Genomic DNA, 26500 nt, shown 5'->3' with positions numbered 1-26500 from the left:
ATCCTATTTCCCTGTTGTCAGGTTCCCAGTTTGAAAAGACACATGCAAATTAAGCTAATTCAATGAGTGTGTTTATTAAAAATAGATTATTTATAAAGGCGTGGGCAAAGGCACAGGAAAACCAAAAGTCCCCATGCTCCTAACCCTGGGCTAGTAACAATGGAGGATTTGTTATCATCCACAGTCAAAACGTGAGGGGAAAGAGTAGTTACTGGAACCCAAAAGAAGAAACTCACATAGAAGTCACTTTGAGAGCAGCCGTGATGAGAGACACAGCCTGAAGTTACCCGCTTCCACCCCATTCTCCTTTCACGATGGACCAAACCCAACCAAAAACTAGAGAGGATGACCTACTGATGTGATCCACACATTATCAGCCTCCCAGGACACAGAAGAAGGTATGATGGATCTGGAGGGATAGATGGAACATTTAACACACACACGCACACACACACACACACACCCAGGCACACACTTTGTCATCCTCTCTGGTCATCTGGTGGGAAGATTAAGCCCCCATCACAGGACGGGCAAGAAGTTCTATCAACTACCACATCATTGCAAACCGATACTGATTTTTCTCATACTCCCACCTAAACCTAAAACTTTAGCCAACATTGGTGTTATCCACATAACTCTTTCAGAGAAAAGGCCTGAAACTAATAATACTGCACTGTTTGTTAACTAACTGGAATTTAAATAAAAACTTGAAACAAAAAAAAAGAGAGAGAGAGAAAGAGAAGGGAGACAAGAAACAACGGAGTCACACAGAACACCACTGCGACATTCCTCACCTCTGTGAGGCCTATGTCGGATCCCCCTGTCCACTCCATGTGCCCCTTAGCCTCTCCCAGCACCTTGGCCAGACCACGGTTCAAACTCTACATCACTACAGTGTCTGAGACAGTTTTTCATTCTCCAGGAGAACTGGTCAAGGGGGTATAAAAAATTACCCAAAAATCTGCTGGTTTCCATAGCTCTCCACAGCCCAGTTTCCTCCAGACAATCAAGACCAGTCAACTCAGCAGACACAGAAAGTCCATTGGTTCAGTGGCGTGGTAAGTCCAAGGTGGCCAAAGGCAATCTCTACCACCAATTCACTGGAACCATTCCTCCCTCCCACACGAAGTCCCCCAAACTTACTTGCTTCTCAAAAAATTTAATTAAGAGGGGTAGGGGAAGGTATCTTTAAAATTTAAGATCCCACAATTACCTTAACTAACCTAGTGATCAGAGGGAAACAGCCTGGCCCGATGGGCTTTATGGCGGGCTCTGATTATGTACAGAATCCTCACCTTTGTAGTTTTCTTGCCAAAGACATTTCACCTCAATGAGCCATGAGGAAATGAAACAACAAATCCAGAATGTGAGACATACCACAAGACACTTGGCATGAACTGTTTTGTTTTGTTTTTTAATGACTTTATTTATTTATTTGACAGAGATCACAAGTAGGCAGAGAGGCAGGCAGAGAGAGAGGAGGAAGCAGGCTCCCCACAGAGCAGAGAGCCCAATGTGGGGCTCGATCCCAGGACCCTGGGATCATGACCTGAACTGGAGGCAGAGGCTTTAACCCACTGAGCCACCCAGGTGCTCCCTGGCATGGACTGTTTAAAAAACAATCAATGTTATGGAAAACAGAAATTGTAGGTAATTTATTCTAGATTGAAAGAGACGAATAACCAAATTGAAGGGCATGAACCTCATCCAGATACTGCCTGTATCACGGGAAGAAACTAAGACTATTTTGGGGAACAATTGGAGAAATTTAAATATAAACTGAATACTGAATAAAATTAGGGAAATTTCCCAAGTTGTGGTACTAGTGAAGTTAGGCAGAAGAATATATTTTTATTCTTAGGAGATGCATATTGAAGTTCATTGGCTATCTCAGGAAAAGCATAAACACAACTATTTAGATTATGAACCCAAACCATTGTTTTCGTCCATGTAGCACCATTTTTACTTGCAAGAACAACTGCCAAACGATGATTATTCAGACTTGTGATTTGGCAGACATTTCTGAAATACGAATAAACTGAGCCTCTCACTTCAAGAAAAACAACTGACAGTATTTGTTGCCAATGGTGGAATTACAGCTTTCAAGCAAAAATCACGTAGTGCAACTAACCCTTAAGAAGCCTTATCAAGTTTTGCGGCTCTTATGGAACATTATCTACAGTTATCTGAAAAGGCTATTAAAATACTTCTCTCTTTTCCAAATATGTATTTCTGTGCAGCTTAATTTTCTTCACATACTTCAACCCAAACAACCTATCATGAAAGATTATTTGCAGGACCAGGTAGGAAAAATCCCGTGATCTTCTAGTAAAAAGAAAGATAATAGGTAAAATAATGTGACCCTTCTCATTTTTTGTTTTGGAAAAGGTGGTTATTTTTCTTATATCATTTTGTCATTTAAATTCAATTAGCCAACACATAGTACATCATTAGTTTCAGATGTAGTGCTCAGTAATTTGCAGTTGCATATAATACCCAGTGCTATTGTGTGTGATATGTCTTTACTTCTAAGAAACACATACTGAGGTTCTGAAATAATAGGGTATCTGTGGTTCTCTTCAAACAGTCCATCCGAAAAGATTTGTACGTGATGTTTATATGAGTATGTGTTTGTATACATATGTATTTATATGTTATGTATCTGCAATTTACTTTTAAACAGTTCAAAAAAAAATGTTGCAAAATAATAGGTGAAGGATATAAGATGCTCCTTTTACTGTTCCTTCTACTTTTCTGTAGGTCTGAAAATCTCTAAAATCAAGATGTGTTTGTTGAGGGGAGGGTAGGTCAAGTCCAAGGTCACCGGGATGAAGCACACTCTTCTAGTGGTTACCGGATGTGAGAGTGAGAACAACTACTCCCATCTAGGACCCCTTTGGTCTAACATGCTTAGGAGCTCCTCCCACAGAAGTTCTCTAAGCCCTTCCTTCATATATAGGTTCGGCTCCCAGAGCAGGCTCGTAACTCTAACAGGGAAACATTAGGATCTGACTCGGGCTGTGGAGCCGGAGACAGTAGGGGTTGGTGTGGCCGCCTCTGCAAGCAGTGGAGGTCCAAGGAAATTTGGAGGTTCGAAGTCCTCAGCTCAAATGCCATCTCCTTCCCCAATCAGCGCCCTAAAGAGATTCTACAGGACTGAGCACATAACTAGGGCCACAACGGAACGGTGCAGCCCGTGCAGCCGGTCCTGGCTCATCCCATAACTGCTCTGCCCCCACAGATGATGCTCCTCCAAAGCTGCCACAGGCCCTCTTTGGTTTGTTAAGTATCTTTTTCTATGTTCATTGCTTTCCCTTTTTCTTTCCCAGTGTCCCTTCTTGGGGCTGTCAGAACCAAGGTGTCTGCAACTTCTTCTTGGCCACACCAGCCGTAAGGATGAGGAGCCCCAGCCGCTGGGTCTATGCCAGTCCTGCCCTCCAGCCGGGCTTCCATGCTACCAGTTTGGCTCAGAAGTTCGGGCGCCGCCGTAAACGCTTCCTCACGTCTCACTGTCCCCACACTCCCATTCACCCTGTCCTCTCCAGATGATGTGCCCGCTACACAATTTAGAGGGTGTTTCCTGGGACCGTTCCTGGTACCTGATCCCATAGCAGTCAGTGCAACACAAGCAGTTGGCACACTCAAATCAACCCGAGCGTTTAAGAGACCATTTATAACTGAGTCAAGTGTAACAAACCACAGGGATAGTAAATTAACACATTAGACCTAAAGGTACAACATAAGGGGCTGACTACTAGAAATCAGGAGAGAAGTGGGTAAAGGTCCCTTGAGAGGTTGAGGGACACAGCCAGCCCAAGCAGACCTGGGAAGGAGGAAGGAAGCCAGAGGAACAGACCTCTGACCTCTGCTCCTCCCTCTCTCCACTTTCCTAGCAAGGCTCTGCACTGACCAAACCCAGCCAGAAGCGAGAGAGCAGGGGGGCTTGGCTGTGTCCATTCAGACCAGGTGCAGGGCTGGAGTGTGGAATGGATTTGGATTGGCGCCGGAGGACAGCCCACACACAGTGAAGAGAGCCTCCAAGTCCAACTTCATGAGACCCACTAAAAAGTGGGGCAGAGGGAAAACCAAGTCCAAATCTCATATAATCCTCTTCTTTTCCCCAGTATTATCATTACTAGTTAAGTTTTTCCTACACCATCACAAGGCCCACAGTGCCTGGAATTTAGTAGTGACCGGGCCAAAGGGAGATCTAGTCCCTGTACGCAAGAGTAATTCGGCCCAGGGCACTTGACTGGCTGTTGGTGGAACATGGATTCTTGATCTCAGGGTTCTAAGTTCAAGCCCCATGTTGAGTGCAGAGATTCCTCAAAATAATAATAATAGATAATGATAAAATTAATTGAAATAATAATAATAATAATAATAACAATTCAACCTGCTTGCATTTAGGAGTTCTGGCCAGTGATATAACCTAACCAGTGCAAACCAACAGACTTTTCTGGGACTTCAGCCTTGACTAAAGGGTTCAGCAAAATCAACCTAACCCTAGCATTTCACTGTGTGCTGGGGGCCAAGCGTGAAGAACTGCCCTTCCTGCCACTGCTGGGAATGCGATTTGAAGAAAGTGAACAGGATTCACTGGGTCAGACACCGATCCAAGCCTATGATGCCAGTGAAGATCAGGGTGATGTTTAGTGCAATAGAGTCCATCACAAAATCAATGAACCAAGAGAGAATTCTGCCATCAGCCAAGGCCTACGCGACAGGAACACAGGGAGGTAAACAGTCTCAGGTTTTGGAGTTAGCCAAATGTGGATTCAAATTCTGCTTCTGCCACTTTCTTTGTTGCTTTGACCAAGTCAACTCTTCTCCGGAAACCTCAATTTCTACTTGTAAAGTAAGGAATAAGAGTATCTTCTCCTGGAAGAATGAATATTAAATGGGAAAATAAATAAAATACCCACCACTGACCACACTTCTCCCCCTGGAACTGAACAAATGGGGATTGTTACTACTCCACTGGGCAGTTAACAGGAAGGGATGGTACACATGAACTTGGGAGTTAAACTTAGTGTTTCTGCCTTTCCTAAGATAAAAAATTTCTAAATAGGAGTCTAACCCAAATTCTTTTCAATACTTACAGGAAAGAATTTTAAGTACTCTAGTTTCTTTTCTCCCCCTGGAGATTGCTGGAATTGAAAAGGTTACAGATCCAGACTTCAATGCATTTTTAAATTTCTTTCCAAGGTCTCACACCCGCTGACCTTCTGGAGGCGGTTTTGTAATGGAAGTGGCTTATGACAACACTATTCTGAACAGTCGCTTTACAGCAAGTTAAAAGCTTCCTTTTTAAAAATTTAAGAACCACTGTTACAGGATTCTAATGCATTGAAAATGTTCTCAATTGTTTGAGAGCTTTTCCTGCCTACCAGTTAATGACTCTATACTGAGCAAGAAGCATTTCCCCATATTGGGTTGGGGGTGGGGGGGGTAGTCCTAGATCAAAACCAGATTTGAGTGCTTCAATGCCAAAAAACCTTTTTTCTGAATAAAGAATTTTAAAGAAAACCATAAAGCTTCTGAAATTACTTCCCAATTAATATAAAGGGTTGGTCTTCAAACCTGAGCACAAGGAGATAGTCGACCCTGGATTGAGGCTGAAACCCTCAGATTCCTCAAAATCTTCATATTTCTACTATATAGCATCTCACTACCCTTTCAACCTTTTGTATCCCTCAAGCATAAATACATGAAAACGTTATTTCTCCTCATTTTCCAAGGCCAACAGTGAATAGAAGAAACAGAGCTTGTGCCTCAAAAACAATAAACGAGAGGGCTCACGACCAGCTCATGCCCCAAGCATGACTGCGCAGTGATCCACATGCACTGCCGGACAAGTCCACTCTCTGAACTCGAGCAGCTAAGCTGGAGGAGGAAAAAGATCCAAATGATCATAGTACAGCAAAATGGAGAAGAGTAGGCATAAATTTTTTTCTTTAAAATTATTGGAAGTACTCACAAATCAGGTGGCACTTAGGAAAAAAATCACCAGAAAACTGAACAGGGAAGTGAATGGAACTGTAGATGACACACGAAGATCAATTCAGACAAGCACTGATGCAGCCAAACCCAGATGTGGCAGGTTCCATCACACATGGCCTTCCTGACCCCACATCCTCCCGGAGCACCCCTCATTGCTTTTGACCCTTCACAAAAAAGCTGCTGAGTCTCTGCTCCTCGTTCAGCCAGCCTCTGCCCTCCCTACCCTTGTCACCACCACCAGCGACCTACAAATGACCAGATCTACAGAAATCACAAGGTTGCAAGTCAAGGAAAGCCTAAAGAAGTGTGTCAGAATGGAGACTAAAGAGTCATAACTCTCAAATGGGTTGGAAGCTTTTGCTATAAAGACTACCAAAACAATCGGCAGAATCTGAATGGGGCCTCTGGGTGAAGGGATAAATGGCCCCATGGGGAGATTATATCTACATATGTACCCTCCCTGCAACAACTACATATGGGGGGGGGGGGGATGCTCATGAGTAGGAGCTTTTAGAAGAATCGGTCTTATTTAGAAGAGGGCCAAACTGGAATTTCACATCACTTTCCAAGGCACATGAGCCACGACATGCACAAATTTTAGGGTCTGGCATGGCTGGTGCAATGCAGCAAGATTTTGTACAGAAATGGACCAGGTCTTGGATAAACTGTTACCCAGTAAATAATTTCATATACTTGCTTAATGTTTCATGCTTTTTAAACAAACAAACAAAAAAAAATTTTAATCCCTTAACTCCTTTGAGCTGTACTACAAACTATAAAAAGTCCGTGACTGCAAATTCCAAGTACTATATTTTTCTTCTTGACTGTACTTGAGTCAGTATGCTCTACAAACTTCAAGCTGATTAGGTGCAGCAAGAAGACTCATGGGTAGTCTTCCACGGGTCTTCCCACCCCAGTGTAAGCTTCCCTGAACAGAAATCTGAACAATGAGATCTCAAAATGTAACAAAGCAAAAGTACTAAGCAAGAAGGGAAAAAATAGACCCCTTCTAAGTGAAAATATAAGTTTAAAATACTCAACAAAATCCAGCATTCAATGCGGTTAAGTATACCATGGAATAATCTATCTAGAAAACATAAGGTTTAGAAAAAGAAGAGATTCTATACACCTTATTATCTGCGTTTTTCCAACCGGATCAGGTAGATGGGAAAAACGGGCCCACACCACCCCCACTTCCCTGCCCCACCCCACCCTGTACCATCCAGTCCAATCCCATCCAGTCCAGTCTGGTCAGGTTCCAGAGATCCTCAGGAGATATAACCTGCTAAGACGAATTCACATTCCAAAAGCAATCACACAGGAAGGCATTGTTTGTTAACAACACCCTTTCAACAGATAACTAAGCCATTCATTTTTAGGTCTGTGAAACTGTGATGACACATAGGCCACATTTCTTATTTTTATTTCAACATTTAAAATATTCACAGATGGAGGATTATATCCATTGACATCTCCATGGAAGATGTACCAACCAAAGCATACAGGTTATTCCACAATTACAGAATTACATATTTGTGACTATGTGAATGTTTACCCCAGACTTTATCTGGAAAATACCACTTTAAGAATAAAAACAAAAACTTTAAAGTATTTCACTGGATTAATTTCCATAAAAAGTAAATAACAAAGAATTTCAGGAGATACCTAAATATTAGCCAGCGCTTTTTAAAAAAATTTCAAGCTTGTATAGTGCTCTTTCTGACATCCCTATCAGGAAACCTAAATAACACTCAACTCTTTCTCTTTTCCCCTCAATAGCCAAGCCAGGATATGTACATACTTTTTTTTTCTAAGTGTTTTTTCCTACGTAGGAATAGATCCAATATCACAGCAACTTGACTAGCTAATGAGGTAGGAGTATTCTTCAAAAGCATTCACAAAGTAAAAGCAAGAGAGAATAATCAAATCATAAAGAGGTTTGGTTTTGTTTTTATATGTGTGTGTGGTGTGGGGGTTTTTTTGTTGTTTTTCTTTCTTTCTTTCTTTCTTTCTTTCTTTCTTTCTTTCTTTTTTTTTTTTAAGTGGTGGTTCTTTAAGTAAAATGCCAAGGGCACTGGAAATCAGTCAAATGCTACCCATACTTGAAAAGACAAAGAGGAAAACCCCATTGGAGAAACCCTGCTACAAGTTCACTCAGGGCTGGCATTAATTAAATTCATTCTGGCATTACCAAGTAAGAAACTGCTGCCTCAAAATGGCAAGCTCTCTTCCTGGAAGAAATCTTACCAAGAAGGTAATTTGAAACAGAAAACCTCACTCCCTATCTTATCTTCTCAGTATAATTAACTGGTCTTTTCTTTTAAACCTAGTTCTCATCACTTCCTGTACCCCAAAAAAGAAGTAATTTCTATATATTGCATATCCATTTGCAAATTTAAATGAATTTAGCAGTCAACCTATCAAATTCTGTGAGGGAAACACTCTTTCTATGAAGGTCTTAATGACACAATGTTGTACAGCTAGAAAATGCCTAGGTAACAGATTTCAGCACCAGCTCTGTGTCAGCAGATTGTTTTAAAATGCACACCCAGCCTGAATTCATACAGACCTAGGAAACTTTCCCATTATTCTCTTTACACCAAAATCAATGTTCTGTGTTCTAACTACCCTTTCTGTATATGTAATAAGAAATACTTTACAAGTCCACCCAATTAAGTTAATAGAACACATGTATGTTCCCAAATAAAGGGAAAGTTATCTATCAAGATATGATTTGTCTAAAATACCATTTTGAACACTTTGGGTACCTATTATCTGATGGAGGTTAAAATACCACAAGGGAAGATTTAATTCCCCAATTATGCACCTATTAGGATTACTGCTAAAAACATTATAAAAATCATCTAAAAAATGTAAAAACATACTTTAAGACAGAAGAACTGCCAGAAAACAATTTAATAACTATACCTGTCCTGGCAGCTAGTTTTGAAATCAAATCCTTGACAATTCTACTATAAAACATTTTAGACGCAGTAATCAGTCTTGGTATAATAGTGCAACTCTCCGACATGGCAATAAAACCATTTAAGATTAGCTATTGAAAATAATTTGTTAATAAGAATTTTTTTTTACATGTCTTTAAACCTTTCTTTTTACTATTCTATCCAGGATTGTGTCCTATCAATGTGATCAAAATATCCTATGTTCCACCTTGTTTGAAGACATTTCCCTCCTCTTCACTGCCACCTTCCTTCATCTCAGTTAGAGTTCCCCTAAATTCTCTTTCTAAGGCACATCCTGCCCTATTTATTGCTGCAAAGCCCCTGAAATCTGTGCGTCAATGGGGTCTGCTTCATCACTACAATTTCATGAAAATCACTTCCGAGTGCCTGCTAAAACTTAGTAACATTAAGTCTAGAATACTACTGTCCAGTAGACTAACTGCAAAAAAAAAAGAACCAAGTCCACTAAGAAAAGGCCAAAAAACCAGAAATATGTGCCTATATATTCTTTCTTCCAAAAACTAACCACATTACCTCCTGTGACAGTAAAGCTCAGTGATATCTCTGGCTACATATAATCCACACTCAACATTATAAAATAAAATGTTAGGCCAGTAATCTTTCACAATTTTTATTAAATCCTAATCTAAGATAACAGTATCTGATTTCATAGACATCATCCCATGGTGAACAGGTTTAATAAGTGAAAGGAAATCAGACATTTAAGTCATTATTCTCTGCAGACTAAGCAATAAGGTACTACACAGGACACTACAGGTAACGACATACACTTACTTGCTCAGTTTTCATACAAGCCATGTTTTTTTATCAAACTATATCTCCTAATAGTTAATACAGTAGAATTAGTGATTGTAGCTCTCATATAGTATTTTAATTACAAGTACCTTGTTGAGATAACTAACATGTTGACAGTTTCACTGACTTTCCAAATTAGTATAATATATTCAAGAGAGCAAAAGAGTGAAATGAAAACTGAACATGACAAGTCATTAAAGGAAAAAACACTGTTAAAAAAAAGGTGGGGGGTGTGAAGTATCACTGGGGTAGAAAAATCTAGTTAAGTCTAGACACTGGACTGGAAGAAAACAGATCAACTATGGATTTCACAAGTCAGAGTTTATAAATTCAATGCAATACAAATCCTTTTGCATGTAAAAGCCAAAGTGAAACTAACAGGTCTATAAACTGTTACTTTTGGCCTTAAACGGTACCAACTTTTTTGATCAAGAAAGGCCACAACAGTTAAGATTGTATTATTTGATTTTATTTTACACTAGGTGGCGGGCACAAAGCAAACCTCCTTAATAAAGTTGACAATTAGCTTCACTCAGAACACTTTTAATAATGCACATAAAAAAAAGAAGTATTCATCTTACAAATTGTTCTGCAATCCAAATATACAATAGCTTGGAAAACAACGTTTAGAAAACAAAAGCCAATGTAAAAAGACAGATTAAAACAACTAGAACAGTACAGGTTTCATATGGCTCTGATTTTACAGTTTTCTTACTGCATCATCAATGTCCGAAATCTGTTCCTTCAGTTGGCTCCATTGCTCGGGATTTAAAGAAATACCTAAAACAAAGTTTTTAAAATTTAAAAGTTGGAAATCCACTTAAGCTTTGACGATTTTCACACTTCCAACCCAAAACCTGTTTTATCGACAACTGCTACTTGAAATAGCACAACGGCTATCATATTGAGAGTCAAATCCCTTGTTATTACAGATTCATCACAATTACCTGAGCAGACCAGTCTAACGCCCAGTTTTACTTCCAACACTGCATCCTGCACAATACGTAGTACAGCCTGTGAGAACAAACGATGACGCGAAGATGCGTTTCACAGAACCTTGCAAACTAGCAGGCTAAGTGGCCAGATCCAGATTTTGTATGTGACACTCAATTTCTACATCCAGTTTGTTCCAACATTTGCTCAAAATTTCTACAGGAACTCAAGGTGAGCAACTTTTGGTTAATTCTTCAAGAAGCATTCATTTACTCTGGATAACTTTCTGGGACATGACCCATACAGGACTTCTCAGAATGTAGACAGTGGTTAAAAATGCATTCTGGAGAGTCCTGCTGTCAGCGTTCAAATCGCAGGCTCCCTATCACTAACTGTATGACCTTAAAAAAAAAAAAAATTTCTTAAGCCTCAGTCTCCTCACCAGTAAAATGGTATGTACACCTCACACCTCAAAGCAGTGTTGTGAACCAATAAATTAGCTAACGTGAGTGAAAAGCTTACTTATCAGCTAACACATAATAAACACTTAAAATGTTAGCTAAGAACATGCCTTTCAAGTAAAAATGTGAAGAGAAAGCACTTGGCATTTGAAACTTCTAATGTACTAATATTTGACCCACATAAATAGAAAAATAAACTAGAATTGGAAAAATTCATGTATTTCTCAGAAGACTGCTGGGAGGCCATGAAATTGAGAGGAAGGCAGAAGAACATCCTGGGTCAACATCCTGGAAGGGCTTTAAAGCTAATCAAATTGTTTCAATACATGTTTGCAGAAGTAAGAGAAGAAATTGGCACTGGCCACAATGAAACAACTTCAGTGATTCCAGAAATGGCCTTGAACAAGAAAATGTTAAAGGGTACAGAAACAGAGAGGTTAGGTTTACCAAACCTAAGAACTGCATAAAGTAAACAAGTGGTACCTTCAAGCTAACAAACAGGCAGAGGAGGAGGAGATAAAGAGGCCTATTTTGATCTAAGGATCAACCTCAAGCAGCTAACTACCCAAATATAAGAATTTATGTTTGTATACAAACATTCCCTAGCTATATGATGAGTAAATAAAATGTGCTTCTATGATGCTAACAAGCTTGGGACTGGGTGACACACAAATGGAAGAAGGACAAAAGACCTGCTAAAAGGCTATTATCCCCCCAAGAAGGATATCCTTTAGATGGACCTAAAGGAAACATTCACGTAAACCAGAATTTTTCATTCCTAATTTTACAAATGACCCGATAGTTCCTGCTCTACTTAAGAATTCACGTCATTTTTTTTTCCCCTAAAGCTACATCCAAGCAAATTAGCAGCCAAATAAAGTGATAGGAAGTGTGTTCTTTTTCCTGGGTTTTATTCCAACAGCTATTTAAGACATGTCATTAAATTAAGTTAAATCTCGTGTCTAAAAGACTACAGAAAATACAGAATCAACTAAATGAGGATCTTCCAAATGCACTGCCAACATTATTTCAATTTTAAATAAGGTTAAATTAAGACCAAATTCAGGAAATTAAATCTCACCTTTTCTTCCAGGTTTCATTTCACCTTCTGGATCCATCCAATATTCTCTAATATCAATTAGGACTTTCCCTTTAAAGTCCCGAACACTGACGTACCTCATTTTCCCAATCTGCAAAAGAAACAAAAACATAGAAAGGTTCTCATGTCAAGAAAGTGTCCATATTTTTAATCACAACTTGCTGCACACTCCCTATACTTTAAATCATGAAAGTAACTACTATTCTCAGTATCAAAACTACCACCAAAGGAAATGTCACTGTTATCTTTCTTAAAAAATGGAATTAAAATGAAGTATATCTTACATTTTCAATCACTTTCACATTAAAGGAATCATTAGTAAAACAGAACAACACTATGGAAAACAGTACGGTGGTTCCTCAGAAAATTCAAGAGTATTTCATGCAGCAGCCCCACTTATGGGTATGAACCTAAAAGAAGTAAAAGCAAGGTCTTGAGCAGGTATTTATTTATACACCCATGTTCACAGCAGCATTACTCACAACAGCCCGAAGATGGGGACAGCCCAAATGTCCATCCTGAGATGAATGGATACACAAAATGTGAGATATATACATACCGTGGGGTATTATTCAGCCTCTAAAAAGAAAATTCTGTCACATGCTACAACATGGATGAACCTTACTGAATGGGCTAAGTGAAATGACCATTCACAAAAAGATGCATACTGAGGCGCCTGAGTGGCTCAGTTCAGCGTCCAACTCCTGATTTCCACTCAGGTCATGAGCCCCACATGAGGCTCTGAGCTAGGTGGAGAGTCTGCTTGAAATTCTCCGTCTGCCCCTACCTCACACACACACACTGAAGCTCTCACTCTAAAATAAATAAATCTTTGGGACGCCTGGGTGGCTCAGTTGGTTGAGCCACCACTGCCTTCGGCTCAGGTCATGATCCCGGGGTCCTGGGATCGAGTCCCGCATTGGGCTCCTTGCTCGATGGGGAGCCTGCATCTCTCTGCCTCTGCCGGCCGCTCTGCCTGCTTGTGTTCTCCCCCCCGCCCCGACAAATAAATAAATAAATAAATATTTAAAATAAATAAATCTTTAAAAAAAGAAAGAAAAAAAAGATGTGTACTTCATGATTCCCCTTATAAAAGTGGCAACACCAGTCAGATTCAGAGACAGAAAGCAGAATGATTAATGATCAGGGGCTGGGGGAAGAGGGAAAGGGGAATTCCTTAGGTTCTGCTAAAAGAAAGAGTTCAGGAAATCTGTTTTATAGTAACATGAACATACTTAACACTACTGCATGCTTAAAAAATAGTTAAGATGGTAAATTTTATGTTGCGTTTTTTTACCACAAAAATCATTAGAAAGCAAACTTTGGCAGTACAAACTACAACCTGTAGGAATCCACAAACCCCACAAACCCCACTAGCTATGTACATTTAAAAAATCCAGAGATCTAGTCACTAGAACATGAGAAACCTCTTCCTTTTAGACCTTCATTTCAAATAACATCTTTAATAGACTTCACCACAGAAACTACCCACAAAAAACCATTTTCCAAAAACTTGATACTATGCTTAACAAACTACAAATTCCAGAGAAGGAAAAGGCTTTACTCTGTAAAGCACCTTTCAGATGTCTTCACTATAAGACACTGTCTATACTGTCCAGCACTTCAACTAAAAAGTTATACTTCCTGATCAAAACTTTCAATGCCTCTACCTATCTCTTACTCATTCTAAAACTACTCTTCAGAGGCACGTGGGTGCTTCAGTCATTAAGCATCTGCCTTCGGCTCAAGTCATAATCAAGCCTTGAATCAGGCTCCCTACTCAGTGGGAAGCCTACTTCTTCCTCTCCCGCTCCCGCTCCCCCTGCTTATGCTCCCTCTCTAGTTGTGCCTCTCTCTTTGCCAAATAAATAAATAAAATCTTAAAAACAAAACAAAACAAAACAAAACAAAAAACTACTTTTCAATCCTACTAATAACTGGCCATGATTTTTGTGCTTAGAACACATCAACAAGCAAAGATTCTGCATTTGGCTATGTTCCTTTCCCTTCCATCCTGGGCCCCTTGATTATAAAATAATCCTTTTTATAGGGATACTAAGTATTACTGTAGCAGAATCACAGCTGTACTGACCCAGTATACATTAACGGCTTCCATCTTGCATATATCCTCTTGGCTTCCATCTTGCATATATCCTCTTAGAACGCTCTTTCTGGTCTCAGCCAGGTCTGGTTCATTTTCCTTCAGTTTTCTTTCCTTAAGTAAGTTTCTGATCCTGCTGCTGTGCCCCCAATTCCAGGCATAACCCCATGCTTTATGGAGAAAATGAAGTCCACTGGATATGGGTTAAGTGCTTTCAAATCTCTCTTCCCTGTACTCACAATACCATCAAGCCTTCCTTAACTTTTTACTTTTTCTATCCTATTTCTTACTTACACATTCTTTCCCTTTGCTTATCTACCATTTCCTAACATGCTCATTCCCCTCTTTTTCTAAGGCATTTTCTCTAATCTGCAGCATTTTATAACTTTCTCCATTTTTCCTTCTTCCTTTTATTGCCAAATTTCAAAAGGAGAAAAATACTGTTTCTACTAATTGAATTCCCACTGCCTATTCTAAAGTCACCAGTGATCTTAGGGTCAGTTTTAATGGCTTATTTTTTAATCACTCTTCGTTGCACCCCTTAGTGCCTATCATACTAGGTTCCCAGTAAACTGTCTAAATGAATAAACTAAGACCAAAATAATTATCACAGTGAAACTGTTAATTGTGATTTATAATATTGATTTAATGACTCTAAGAAATGCAGAAGTATCTCAAGCAGCTAACACAGAACTGAACATCGTTTCATTTTGGTTTTTACAGTAAACCCACTAGCCAGTAAGCCCTGTAGCTAGTAAGCCCATGAGCTAATAACCTAGCTGAATCTATAACATTAAAATGTACTGAAGTAATACTGATTAAGTCAAGTATGAGTTCGGTGTGGGCTTGAGCATGTGGAAGAGACCTTAGGTATTAGGATCTAACCTTGAAAAACGACAGCCCATCAATTAAGTAAAAGAGAGAAAAATGACAAGGACACGGAAGGGACTAAACAGAAAGACACAACAACTGCTGAGATTCAAAGACATGCTAAACAGATGGGAGCCATACTGAAGAGGACTTGAAAAACCAGGAAGAGACTTCTGGAGCCTTTATAGGTTCTTGGACAAAGAACCAAAACAAAACATAGAAGCAGAAAAAATACTACTACTACTCTCTTCTGCAAATCCTGTATTCCTGAGAATCCAAACTGAAAATAGGGTTAAAACTGTAAAATCACGCTAGAGGGACGGTTGGGTGGGCTCTGTCAGTTAAGCATCTGCCTTCAGCTCAGGTCATGATCAGCGGGGAGCCTGCTTCACCCTCTGCTGTCCCCCGCCCCCCGCTTGTGTGTGTGCTCGCTCTCTCTCTCCCCTCTGTGACAAATGAATAAATAAAATTTTCTTAAGAAAAAAAAATTAACAGAAAAACCATGGACCTAAATAAAATGTTCACTATACTTAGAGCTGACAAAAAACTCATACCTAAAATACATAAAGAACTCTTCCAGCTCAATAAACCAAATGACCTCTATTTTTTTTTTTTTCAAATATTTTATTTATTTATCAGAGAGAGAGGAGGGGAGAGAGCGAGCATAGGCAGACAGAGTGGCAGCAGAGGCAGAGGGAGAAGCAGGCTCCCTGCTGAGCAAGGAGCCCGATGTGGGACTCGATCCCAGGATGCTGGGATCATGACCTGAGCCGAAGGCAGCTGCTTAACCAACTGAGCCACCCAGGCGTCCCATGACCTCTATTTTTTTAATGGGCAAAAAAGACATGAACAAAGTCCAAAGTAAAAGTACAATTAGCTTCTACTACACATCCATTAGCTTATGTGAATAGCATCAAATATTGACAAAACCCAGTGAGGACATGTATGAGGCAACTGGAATCTCTCACATTGCGTAAAATGGTACAGCTACTACAGAAAACAGTTTGCCAGTTTCTTATAAAGTTGAACATACACTTACCCTAAGGCCCAGCAAATGCATCTGATAATTGATCCAAACAGGAAAAAAAAATTCACAAAGATCTGTGCAAGAATGCTCCAACAGTGCTATTCCTAACAGCCCAAGACTAGGTAGAAACAACTCAAATGTCTATCCAAAGTGTAGGGACAAACTGTTGTATAATCCTACAGTGGAATACAACTCAGCAATAAAAAGGAACAAACTACGGATGGCTAACTAGAAGAACCACCCCCGAGATGTTATGCTGAGCAAAAGAAGCCAGGCACAAAACAATACAAACTGGACAATTCCACTACAAGAGGCTGTAGAACAGGCAAAATAAAAACACAGTGATAGAAATGAGATCAGTAGTTATGTCAGGCAAGGGAAATGACTGCAAAGGGAGGCCAAGAGAGAACTTTCTGGGGTAATGGAAAAGGCCTCATTACAATACTGTGCCCATTTTTATCATAGCTGACCAAATTTTAGGCTTAATGTGTGCATTTTGTTATATATATAAATTACCTCTCAATAACATTTATTAAAAAGAAGCCCAATAGTCCTCTCTCCCTTGAGGAGAAATGAATAAATGAATAAAGCTGACAAACTCTTACCCTCCTCCAAAAAAAACAGAAACAAGAGGTAATATACAGATAGAATGATTAAGGTAGAAAGAATAAAGATCTCTACAATCACATGATATAAGAGGAAATAACATAATCAGATGACAGAATGCATATAATTTTACATTATATGTATATGTGTATATATATATGTATACATTTATATACAATGCGGAATTTAACAAGGGGGGAAAACATGAATATCATTCAGAATGTTGATTCTTACATTTTTTTTTATTCCCCTCTCCCTTGGAGATTTGATGAAGGTTATGAATAATTTCTTCACTCACCAAAAAAAAATTCAAATACAGAAATAATAATTTCCGGGTTCCTAGAATATATACATGAACCCCCAGCTCCACACCATTTTAAGAATTGTCTCTGCAACAACAGAATTTTAAAGGATCAGGTTTTTCCTTAAATCATTAAATCAAGTAAGGTAGTACTACTGACCCCAGTGTCTAACTCTGAAGAAAAATACAGATCAATGTCCCTGTCTCAACCATTCTGACCTTTAGGACACAAGTGCTAAGTATTTACAAGACAGGCCTCCAGGTTGTTTTCAATATCACGTAAGCCCTACCTCAGGGAGGTTATGTCTCTACAGAACCAAGTTCTTAAACTCAGAGCTGAAGGAACCACACTCAAGGCAAGCATGTAGGAGTATTTCCGCTCTAGCCAGGATTCTGCCCAAATCATTCTGGAGTTTGAAAAATCAGTGCAGTGACTTTCCTTGGGTACAATTCTCTTCAAGTATTACATTTAAAGAGCTGCTTATGTTTATGCACACTGCTTTACCAGAGTAAGATTATTTCTTCTAATTCTCAAGTAATAGATATGAAGTTAAAAAAAATAATCCTGTCTTATGGCTATTAGTACCCAAACAGTTCTAATTTAGATTTTAGATCTATTTGTTTTTGAAAAGGATACCTGATCACTTGAGTCCTAACAGATTCTAGCAATGTCTTAACAAGTTCCATTCTGTGAGCTGTCTCCAAGGCACTCTCTTGGTAAGTAAAAAATATAGAAAATATACAGCTCTATTAAGAACAAACAAACCCCTTTACAAAACACAATGAGTCTGATTTTTCCTCCCAAAAAACTCATCCTTCACCCATCTAATAAAATTACCAAACCATTATTACAAATAAAAATGAAACCCTCATTCTATATTATACAATGTACTCTACCATGCTCTTTAACCAATTAAAATTCAGTATTACCACCAAGATTTTTTTTATGGCCTAAATACCATCACAAGTAAAAAGCTACAATGGCAACAAAATTAAAGATTATCTCTTAGAATGCATATCACTGCACTTAAAAAGTCTCTGAAAAGTCACTGTGAAAATAAAATATCTGGTTCCCCCTACAGGTGCTTCCAAAACAGTGAGGAGTCTCATAGCTTGATGAGGCTCAGGAAGCTTTCCAGATGAGATTTTAAAAATTGAACCCACCTTTCTGGTGAAAAAATCATCTCCTAAAAATAGATCTGGTTTTCCCCAAACTGTTCTAACAGAATAAAATCTCTAAATGTGGGTCTTGGTTTCTTCAATGGACAAGATAAAACCCATTAAAATGACACAGATGCTCTTACTACACAGGCAAAGGGAGGCATATGATGAACAAGACTCATCAGAGAGAGGTCCAAAACAGTTACCCGAATACTCAGAAGTTTTTACCTCTACTGCAAAACATTAAGTTAAAATATTCCAGTGCAGCCCCCATTCTACACAAGAGAGTCTTTGAAAGGAAGGGATGGATAGCCTCCTACAGATTTCACACTTCATCCTGACCCTTAAGGGAGGTTCCCACAGCACTGAGAATAAAACTCAAACTCCTAAAAATGGCCTTCCAATAGGAAGATGGTGCAAGATCTGGCCCCCAACCTCCTTACCAACTAGATCACCTGTCAACTCTCTCAACCAGGCTTCCTAAGCTTTAGCCACAAAACATTTGCACAGATCTCTCTACTTACTCTGAAGAGGATTCCCCCTCCCATTCACTTCATATGACTGGCTCATTTAGGTCTTAAGCTTCAAATGTCACATCCTTAGAGATTCCCAGAGCACCTCCTCTTCCATAATCTGCCCTTCTGCTTCTCAGCCCACATCATAACTTTAATTAAATACATGTTTATCAGTATCATATTTATTCCCATATATTCCATGAAACCAGAGATCACATCTACTTGGCTCATCACTGCACACCCAGAACTCAGCAAGACCTGATGAAATACGGTAAGCATTCAACTTATTATGAACTCAAAGAAATGAGGGCCCTTTGGTAATTCTTCCTTATATACAGTGACTCAGGTTCTCTACCAATTCAGTCTATTCCCCGGCGCTACATTAGTCAAAGAACTAAAACCCATAACTAAATAATCCATCTGCATGGTCTAGGTTTTTAACATACTTTAGCAAAAACTGTATACACGTAAGGTATACCACTTGACAACTTGATATCAACTTGATCAATTGCCTTGATCCTAGGACCCTGAGATCATGACCTGAGCTGAAGACAGATGCTTAACCAACTGAGCCACCCAGGTGCTCCTATTTTCTCACTCTAACCTTAATCCTGGCACTGTCTTTCAAGGCCATCAGAAAGTTAAAAATATGTATCTGTATTATACATAACTGTGCATTTTATATATACATACATGTGTACACGTATATACACTCTAGCCTTTTCCAGTCAAATGTTTGCAGCCTCATTCTAACATTTTGGCTCCAACTCATAATTATGCCCTTCTTGAAGCACTTCCCTTGCTTTACCTCAACATTCAATCTTATTCCCCACTATACAGGGAGGGCCAATTTCAGTAAATCCACCCACCTCTCCTGTTCTTTTTTAAAAATTTATTTATTTTTATTTATTTTTTTTTTTTTAATTTATTTATTTTTGAGAGAAAACTTATTTATTTGTTTCGAGAGAAAGCAAGTGAGCATCATGGGGTTAGGGGAGGACACAGAGAGAGAAAGGGAGAGAATCTCAAGCAGACACCCTACTGAGGGCGGAACCCAACACAGGCTCAATCCCAAAACCCTGAGCAGAAGTCAGGAGTCCTACACTTAACCAACTGAGCCACACAGGCGCCACCTGACTCTCCCATTCTTATCAAGCCCAAACTATGCAGGCCATAATGCTGTTTCTTCTCCAGTAATACTCCATCCATATTTCACAGCCCAATACTAGACCTATCTATTCCAAACTGCTTCCTAAATGTGCAGTTCTCAATCACTTTTTTTGGTTTTTTTTTTTTTTTGGATATCTGTAACTTTTAAATTGTTTTACACTTAGCCAAACTACAGGTTTCTAGACTTTAACAATAATCTAGCATCATATAAATGACTTTCATTTCTACAAACCTACTCTTCTATTTCAAGGAATATTCTTAGTCAATATTGTGCAGTATTAGATTAAGGTACTAGTAACATTTTTCAGATCAAGCCAGACACGAATTCCTCTGGATCTAAGGAAATTACCTGGAACATGTTATCATCTCTGCTGCTGCTGCTCTGCTTAGAGGATGACAGGGCTCTTGAAGTTTCACCAGTCTTTTGCTTCTTCACAGGTTTCTCTGGAGTAACTTGCTTTTTCCTCTTTAACTTGAAAGAAAAATAAGCATATTGGTTAAAATTTGCACACACAAGAGTAAAACACATCTCAGGTTCAAGCACTTCATTACTTTTTAAGACTTAAAGATTCAAAGGACTACATTTATTAAGAAAAAAATTGTAAACATATACACAGGCAAATTTCATTTGACAATGGAACAATGGAGCTAACCTAAGATCTAACACAGTTTTTTCAAAATGTGTTCTCAGAAGCCCAAAAAACACCTCAAGCATCATAGTGGCAATAACCAGAAGAATAATTCTTTTCTAGACCAGTATCCCAAATACAATTTTTTTGGAAGGGGGGACAAAAAAAAGAGATGGGGGCCTGCTGCTTGTGAACAAACTTTTGAAAACCCCAAGTTTACTCAAGTTAGTCAGCAACTTATATTTTTATAAAGGATATATATTAATTAAATTAGGAAGAAACAACCAACTTATTCCAATCTAGGATATGCCATTTATACCCTGTCTATTCCAAAAGGGACTTAAACTGACTTTGAAAAGTTATGAATATGAAAAGCTTATTTTGTACTGGTTATTAGAAGTCAACAACACAAGAACTTCATCACAAAAAATCACTGAAGGTGGACAGCAATGTGTTAGATTAGCATCCCAAATCAAGGCAATGTTTTAAATAAAGCAACATTATTGTAAAAACTTTATACAGCCCCATTCTGAAAATGACCTAACAGCCTATGAAAATCAGTAGAGTTCCCAACCTAAACAGCAGAGGGCAGTCACGTTCCTTAGTGGAAAGTAGAAACTAATATATTAATGTACTAAATTAGATGAAATTAGGTAAAACAGGATGTACACACGTATATAAACTGAAAAAGCTAATGTATTACTGTGTTTACAGGATTAATAGCAAACAGCAAAAACAGCAAAAAAAAAAAAAAACCAGCTCAATAAAGCAGAAAGTGGATTATTCTTTATATAGGGGGCTGGGTATCTACGGACTGACACATAAAAGCTCGGTAAAAATTTGTTAAATGAATAGTCAAATGCCATTATTAGGTTTGAATAAAAAAAAAATTAAGAGGTATTTTCTTCTGGAGTATGGCTAATGTATGCTTTTTGAGGCCTTATTTCAACATTTAGGTTATACATTCTGTATTTCCCTATAAAGGTCCACCTTCTCCAAGATTCTCCCATAAGCTCTTTTAACACTGCCAACTAAACTCAGAGACATAATTATGTAACCTCCTAGGAAATAAAAAAACCAGTTCTGCATAGAAGGAAGCTCTGACTGCAGTGTGAGCTGCTCAGTTAAGCAGAATACACGGCTCCCAGCACGGTTGCCATCTAATGTACAAAAACCCTCTTGTCCAAATGCATAATTTTATGTTAGCTTTGCCGGGTGTTGATTTAACTAAAAGGAGGGGAACAGAGTAAATAACACTCTAACTTAAAATGTTCCAAGCCTACATTTTAAGTAATCCTAGTGGACTGGATAAACACCAGTGGCTGAGAAGGTGGTCAAAACTGACATCTACATTCAAAGAGTTCAGGTAATTTTAACTCAACTACAACACACAATACCTAGAGATTAGGCAGGTTTCTGAATAATGGCAAACAGGGTTCCGGCCACATTCTAATGCTATCCCCCTAGGGAATAAACTGGTGGCCCTACAGCTTTGGGGTTCCTAGAAGTCCTCTACAGGAGACTTGTTAAACTCTGAAAACTTGCTCAAGCCTGATTCAGGGTTCAGGAGTGTGAACGTACAAGGACCCCAAGCATTTTGGTCAAGAGGTCCAGGAGCCATCTACATTTTCTGAAACGCCCATCCAGGCACTCATTTTACCATTCTGATAAGCCTTGCTGTCCTTGAGAACAGGGTGTGGGCAATACTGCTGAATTAAGTTATCACAGAAATGACTTGCGTTAACAGTCACCTTTTTGTCAACCTCACTGTCAGAATCGCTGCCCGAAGAGCTTGAAGAAACAAGTTCCTTTGATTTAGGCATTCTGAAAGAAAAATACATTATACACAAAATTTACAAATTGTTCTATTACCTTTGACTTAACTCTTTCCCAAGCAAAAATTCAAGAAATTCCATGGTTCTACCATTTTGTAGTACTGGAGTTGTTATGCTTAGCACAATGCTATAAGTTATACTCTTAATTTATACTCTTCCAAATTGAAAGTAACATCCAGAACCCAGCAAGGAGAATCCAGCAAGGAGAAAGAACTAAAATGTCACACACATCTCACACTCCTACACCTCTTTCTCAAACCCATTGGGTGTTTTTATACTTCATTTTAGAGGAGTTAGATGTTTATGGGTAGACTAAATTGGAAAAAGGCAGCTGATAACAATCTGTTAAAACTAGGAATAGGCATATTCTCCGTACTGTTTTATATTTCTCATTGATGAGACCTAACATAATTATTAATTGCAGGAACTGACCCCAACATTCACACAACATGGGGCACAGCTGCACTATACAGATGTAATTCGTTTGCCAGAATAGTCCTATTTTTCATATTTTGTGTATGTCCCTAATTTTCTTTGGCTTTTTGATCATGCCATCAAAATGACAAAAACTAATTCAGAGTTCACAAAGATAATTACAATTTTTACAGTTCGCTGTATTTTACACTAATTTTCTACTCTGAAATAGTTTAACTACATTTTGAAGAATCTGCTTATAAGTGAGGCAAAACCTCCTCTCAAATTCCACTATGACCTTAGCTCCCCCCACCACAAGATACATAACCCAGTATCTTGCTTTCAGGTGGATCTTTATTGAGAGACAAAGCGCCGATTTTTGCAGAGAAGGGGTAGGGGGCAGCCCACAGCTAAAGCCCAAATTTCAAGGAATTCCAAGGCACTCTTTTCAAGACACTTATAAAACCAGGTCATAAACCACTTATTATTAAATTATCTTTAGCCCTCTCTATCTCCAAAAAGACTGAGTCCTATTAATTTCTGTATGCCCTAAAGGGCCCAATATATACAACACTCAGGCTGTAAATGTTGAATAAAGGGAAAAAGACTTCATTTCCTCCTCAAAAAAACCCAAGTAATCTAGCTCTAGACTAAACTTGCCTTGGCAACTAACACTAAAGGTGTTCCACAATAGGAGGTCAAGGTAAAAGAAGTGGGCCATCCATCCCAATGCTAGCCACTAATTTCAAAAAGCTCAAACATGTGCAACCAGCCATGTTGTTTAACTGGTAATTTCCCGATGAAAAGAGTAAATTTGGAGGGGACCAGCAACGTTGAGAACCACATTTTATGTACTATTCCTGTTACTGTTCCATTTTACAACCCTAACTCGAAAAGCAATTTACGTTTTTTAATGCTAGAAGCTAATAATGCCAAGAAACATTTTTTAAAGGTTATTAAATTGGACATAACCTATTTTTTCACTTTGAAACTGTCAAGCATAACTATACGGTCTATTAATAAAAGCTGTAGGGGGGATGCTGCCTAAGATCACTGCACTGAACGACTTCATAAATAACCCAAATTATAAGACCACCGAAAAAAAACAAAAACAAACAAAAAAAGGTGATGGTAACCAAAGCCACTTTGAACTTTTAACAAGATAGATTTTTACTTCCACTTAATGAATCTTTACTGTTCGAAGGAGGGGGGACAGGCCAGTAATTCGGGCAGGTGATACTAAAACGCTAGTGTGGAATCTATACAAAATGCAACTGAAAAAATGCGTTTCGGTCTTTGATGATGGCGTGAGGATCAGAAAAGACGAGGTGAAACTAAACCGGGACTAAAGAGCACAGGAATTCGGTACAACACGAGGGTGATGGGCACCAAGACTGGGAAGAGGGTCGCGCGGTGCCAGGAAGCTACTGGAACCCTGGGGCTGGCAACGGCTGAGGCCCAGGGGTGGGGGGCGGGGGGGACAGGTTGGTCGGAGGGGGCGTGGGAGGCGGCGAAGTGCGGAGACCGTATGGGAAGAGGAGGGACTTGCACCAAGCGCCATTTTCTTCTCTCGAAGCGTTAGCTCCCCTCAGCACACCAGCCGTCCTTCCCCCACCCCCTTGCCCTCCTCCGACGGGGTCCTCTCTTGCCCTCCGGTAGAGAGCCCCCCAACCCTGGATGCCGGGGAAAGAGCCCCAGCCAGGCCCAGGGGAGAAGCAGGCACCACACGCGCCCCCGCCATGGCCCGGGCCGCCGCTGCATTGTCCCGGGGGCGCCCGGGCCCCCTCCCCGCGGCTCCTCGCCCGCGCCCCGCCGCCGCACTCGCCACGCCGGGGCCGTTCACGGGAGCCGACTTCTGGCGCGGGTAGGGCTGCAGAGCATGGGACGCGCGGGTCGGCGACAGAGGAGGAGGTCCAAGGAGGCCGAGGCGGGGAGGCCTGGCAATGCCGCCATTTCCCCTGGCCTGCGAGCTGGGTAGAGCCGCCAGAGGCTCGCGGCCCGGCTGGGAGGGTGGGGGCCGGCCAGGAAGGGGTTCGAGAGGGTGGGGGCGGGGTCCCCAGAACTCACGCTCCACTCTTGCAGCCGAACTGCCTTCTGCTCGCTCGCTTGCAACTGACAGAGAACCGGAAGTGACGGAAGCCCGGAGACGCCGGCCCTGCCCCTCTGGGACTGCGCCCACGTGATGGGGCGTGCCCTCCCCGCCGAAACCAACACCGAGACCCTTTCCAGGGCCTTAAAGGGACCCGCCCTCGTTTTCAGCGGGTCCCTTGAAAGTGAAATGCTGAGAAGTTTGGGTATGATCTGTGAATAAAACAGGAATGGGAAACCTCGAGCTTTGCACTCGTTCCATAAATACTTCTTGTACTAAAGTGAATTGTTCATACAGAAAAAGCCCATTTTCACAGAAATGGTCCTTTACCCCCATTCCCAATATTTGATTCTGGCTGGTAAAACCCAAAGGAATTTTTAATTCCAGAAAGTGCCAGAAATCTTTACAGAAGTCGTTGGCCACACACATCCTTATCTTTAATCTGAAGTCCTGGGTAATTCACAAAAGAGAAATCTACAGTACTAGCAGGAACATGACCAGAAGATTATTTTAGTGTATATGTAATGAATGCTTACTATAGCTAAAAATGTATATCGTTTTATTTATCCAACACACATTTATCAAGCACCCACTATGTGCCATGCACTGCACAAGGCACTTTGCATATATTACTCATCCTAACAAGCACTTTCCAAAGCAGGAATAATTACTCTATTTTATAATGAAGAAACCAAGGGTCAACAAGGTTGAATAAGCTTCTGAAGGTTATGGGAGTAAGTCGTGATTCAAACCTTGCAATGCCTGCCTGACTCACAGTGCTGCAGACTGAGGGGAAAAGCAAAAGTTCTTACCCCTCTCCTGGTCATGCAGCATCAGTTTAGATGACCACTTTTCAAAAATGAAACTTCCTGTATAATTCCATTTATATGATGTTCCAAAACAGTCAAAAAAAAAAAAAAAAAAAAGTCTATAGGGATCCAGGTCAGGTTGCCCTTGGGGGATAATCAGTTGGGACCAAGTATGAAGGAATCTGCTAGGATGCTGAGTATGTTTCGGTCTGGGGGTGATTACACAAGTATACACAGATAAAAGATTTCATTTAGTATTTGTGCATTTCACAGTACACTTGAACAGGAAAATTGAAAAAGTAAGAAAGATTTAAATTAATTTGTAAAAAGAAAAAAAAAAGGAAGCTACTCAATCACCACTACTCCAGCATGGTTACTTGCTAGCCTAGAGCTTGCACACCTAGAGGAAGTTTGGGGAGCTCCCCCACCAAACTATAGCTAATTGACCAAAGTTCTCCTGAAGCCAATGATGCCTGTCCTAGGGCATTGTGGGGGGTATCTAGTTGTACTGAACTCATATACTGGGGTAACTAGAGGATCACTGGGCTGCCCAGCCCTGAGAGCCATGAACGTGGCTCTTCCTGGAAATCTGGTGCTGGTTGAGAAGGGACAGGGTTCAGAACACTGGTTGTAGCCATCTGATTCCCAACCTCCGCTTCTTCTTCTCCATGACAGAAAGAGTTACAACTCCGCTCAAA

At 40.0% G+C, this 26500-nt stretch overlaps 1 protein-coding gene across 6 annotated transcripts; it reads right to left on the bottom strand.

Moving 5' to 3' along the window:
- Positions 1 to 7410: 7410 nt before the first annotated feature.
- On the bottom strand, positions 7411 to 25070 carry SUB1 (SUB1 regulator of transcription). 6 transcript variants are annotated; one of them, XM_059173735.1, is made up of 5 exons: positions 24972 to 25070; positions 22407 to 22479; positions 20376 to 20498; positions 12258 to 12366; positions 7411 to 10562 (listed from the first exon to the last, which is right to left on the bottom strand). In XM_059173735.1, exons 2-5 carry the CDS (start codon positions 22476 to 22478, stop codon positions 10483 to 10485), a joined length of 384 nt encoding a protein of 127 aa, XP_059029718.1. In that variant the 5' UTR covers position 22479; positions 24972 to 25070; the 3' UTR covers positions 7411 to 10482. The 6 variants fall into 6 exon arrangements, with proteins under 6 accessions (XP_059029718.1, XP_059029721.1, XP_059029719.1 ...); XM_059173738.1 differs by having other exon boundaries at positions 20376 to 20492; XM_059173736.1 differs by lacking the exon at positions 24972 to 25070 and adding an exon at positions 24730 to 24867.
- Between the last annotated feature and the right edge of the window lie 1430 nt (positions 25071 to 26500).

This window comes from Mustela lutreola, chromosome 5 (assembly GCF_030435805.1).
Source record: "Mustela lutreola isolate mMusLut2 chromosome 5, mMusLut2.pri, whole genome shotgun sequence".
In the NCBI taxonomy this organism is placed as follows: Eukaryota; Metazoa; Chordata; class Mammalia; order Carnivora; family Mustelidae; genus Mustela; species Mustela lutreola.
The sequence above is the reverse complement of the archived record's forward strand: the minus strand, read 5'-3'. Positions and strand labels throughout refer to the sequence as shown.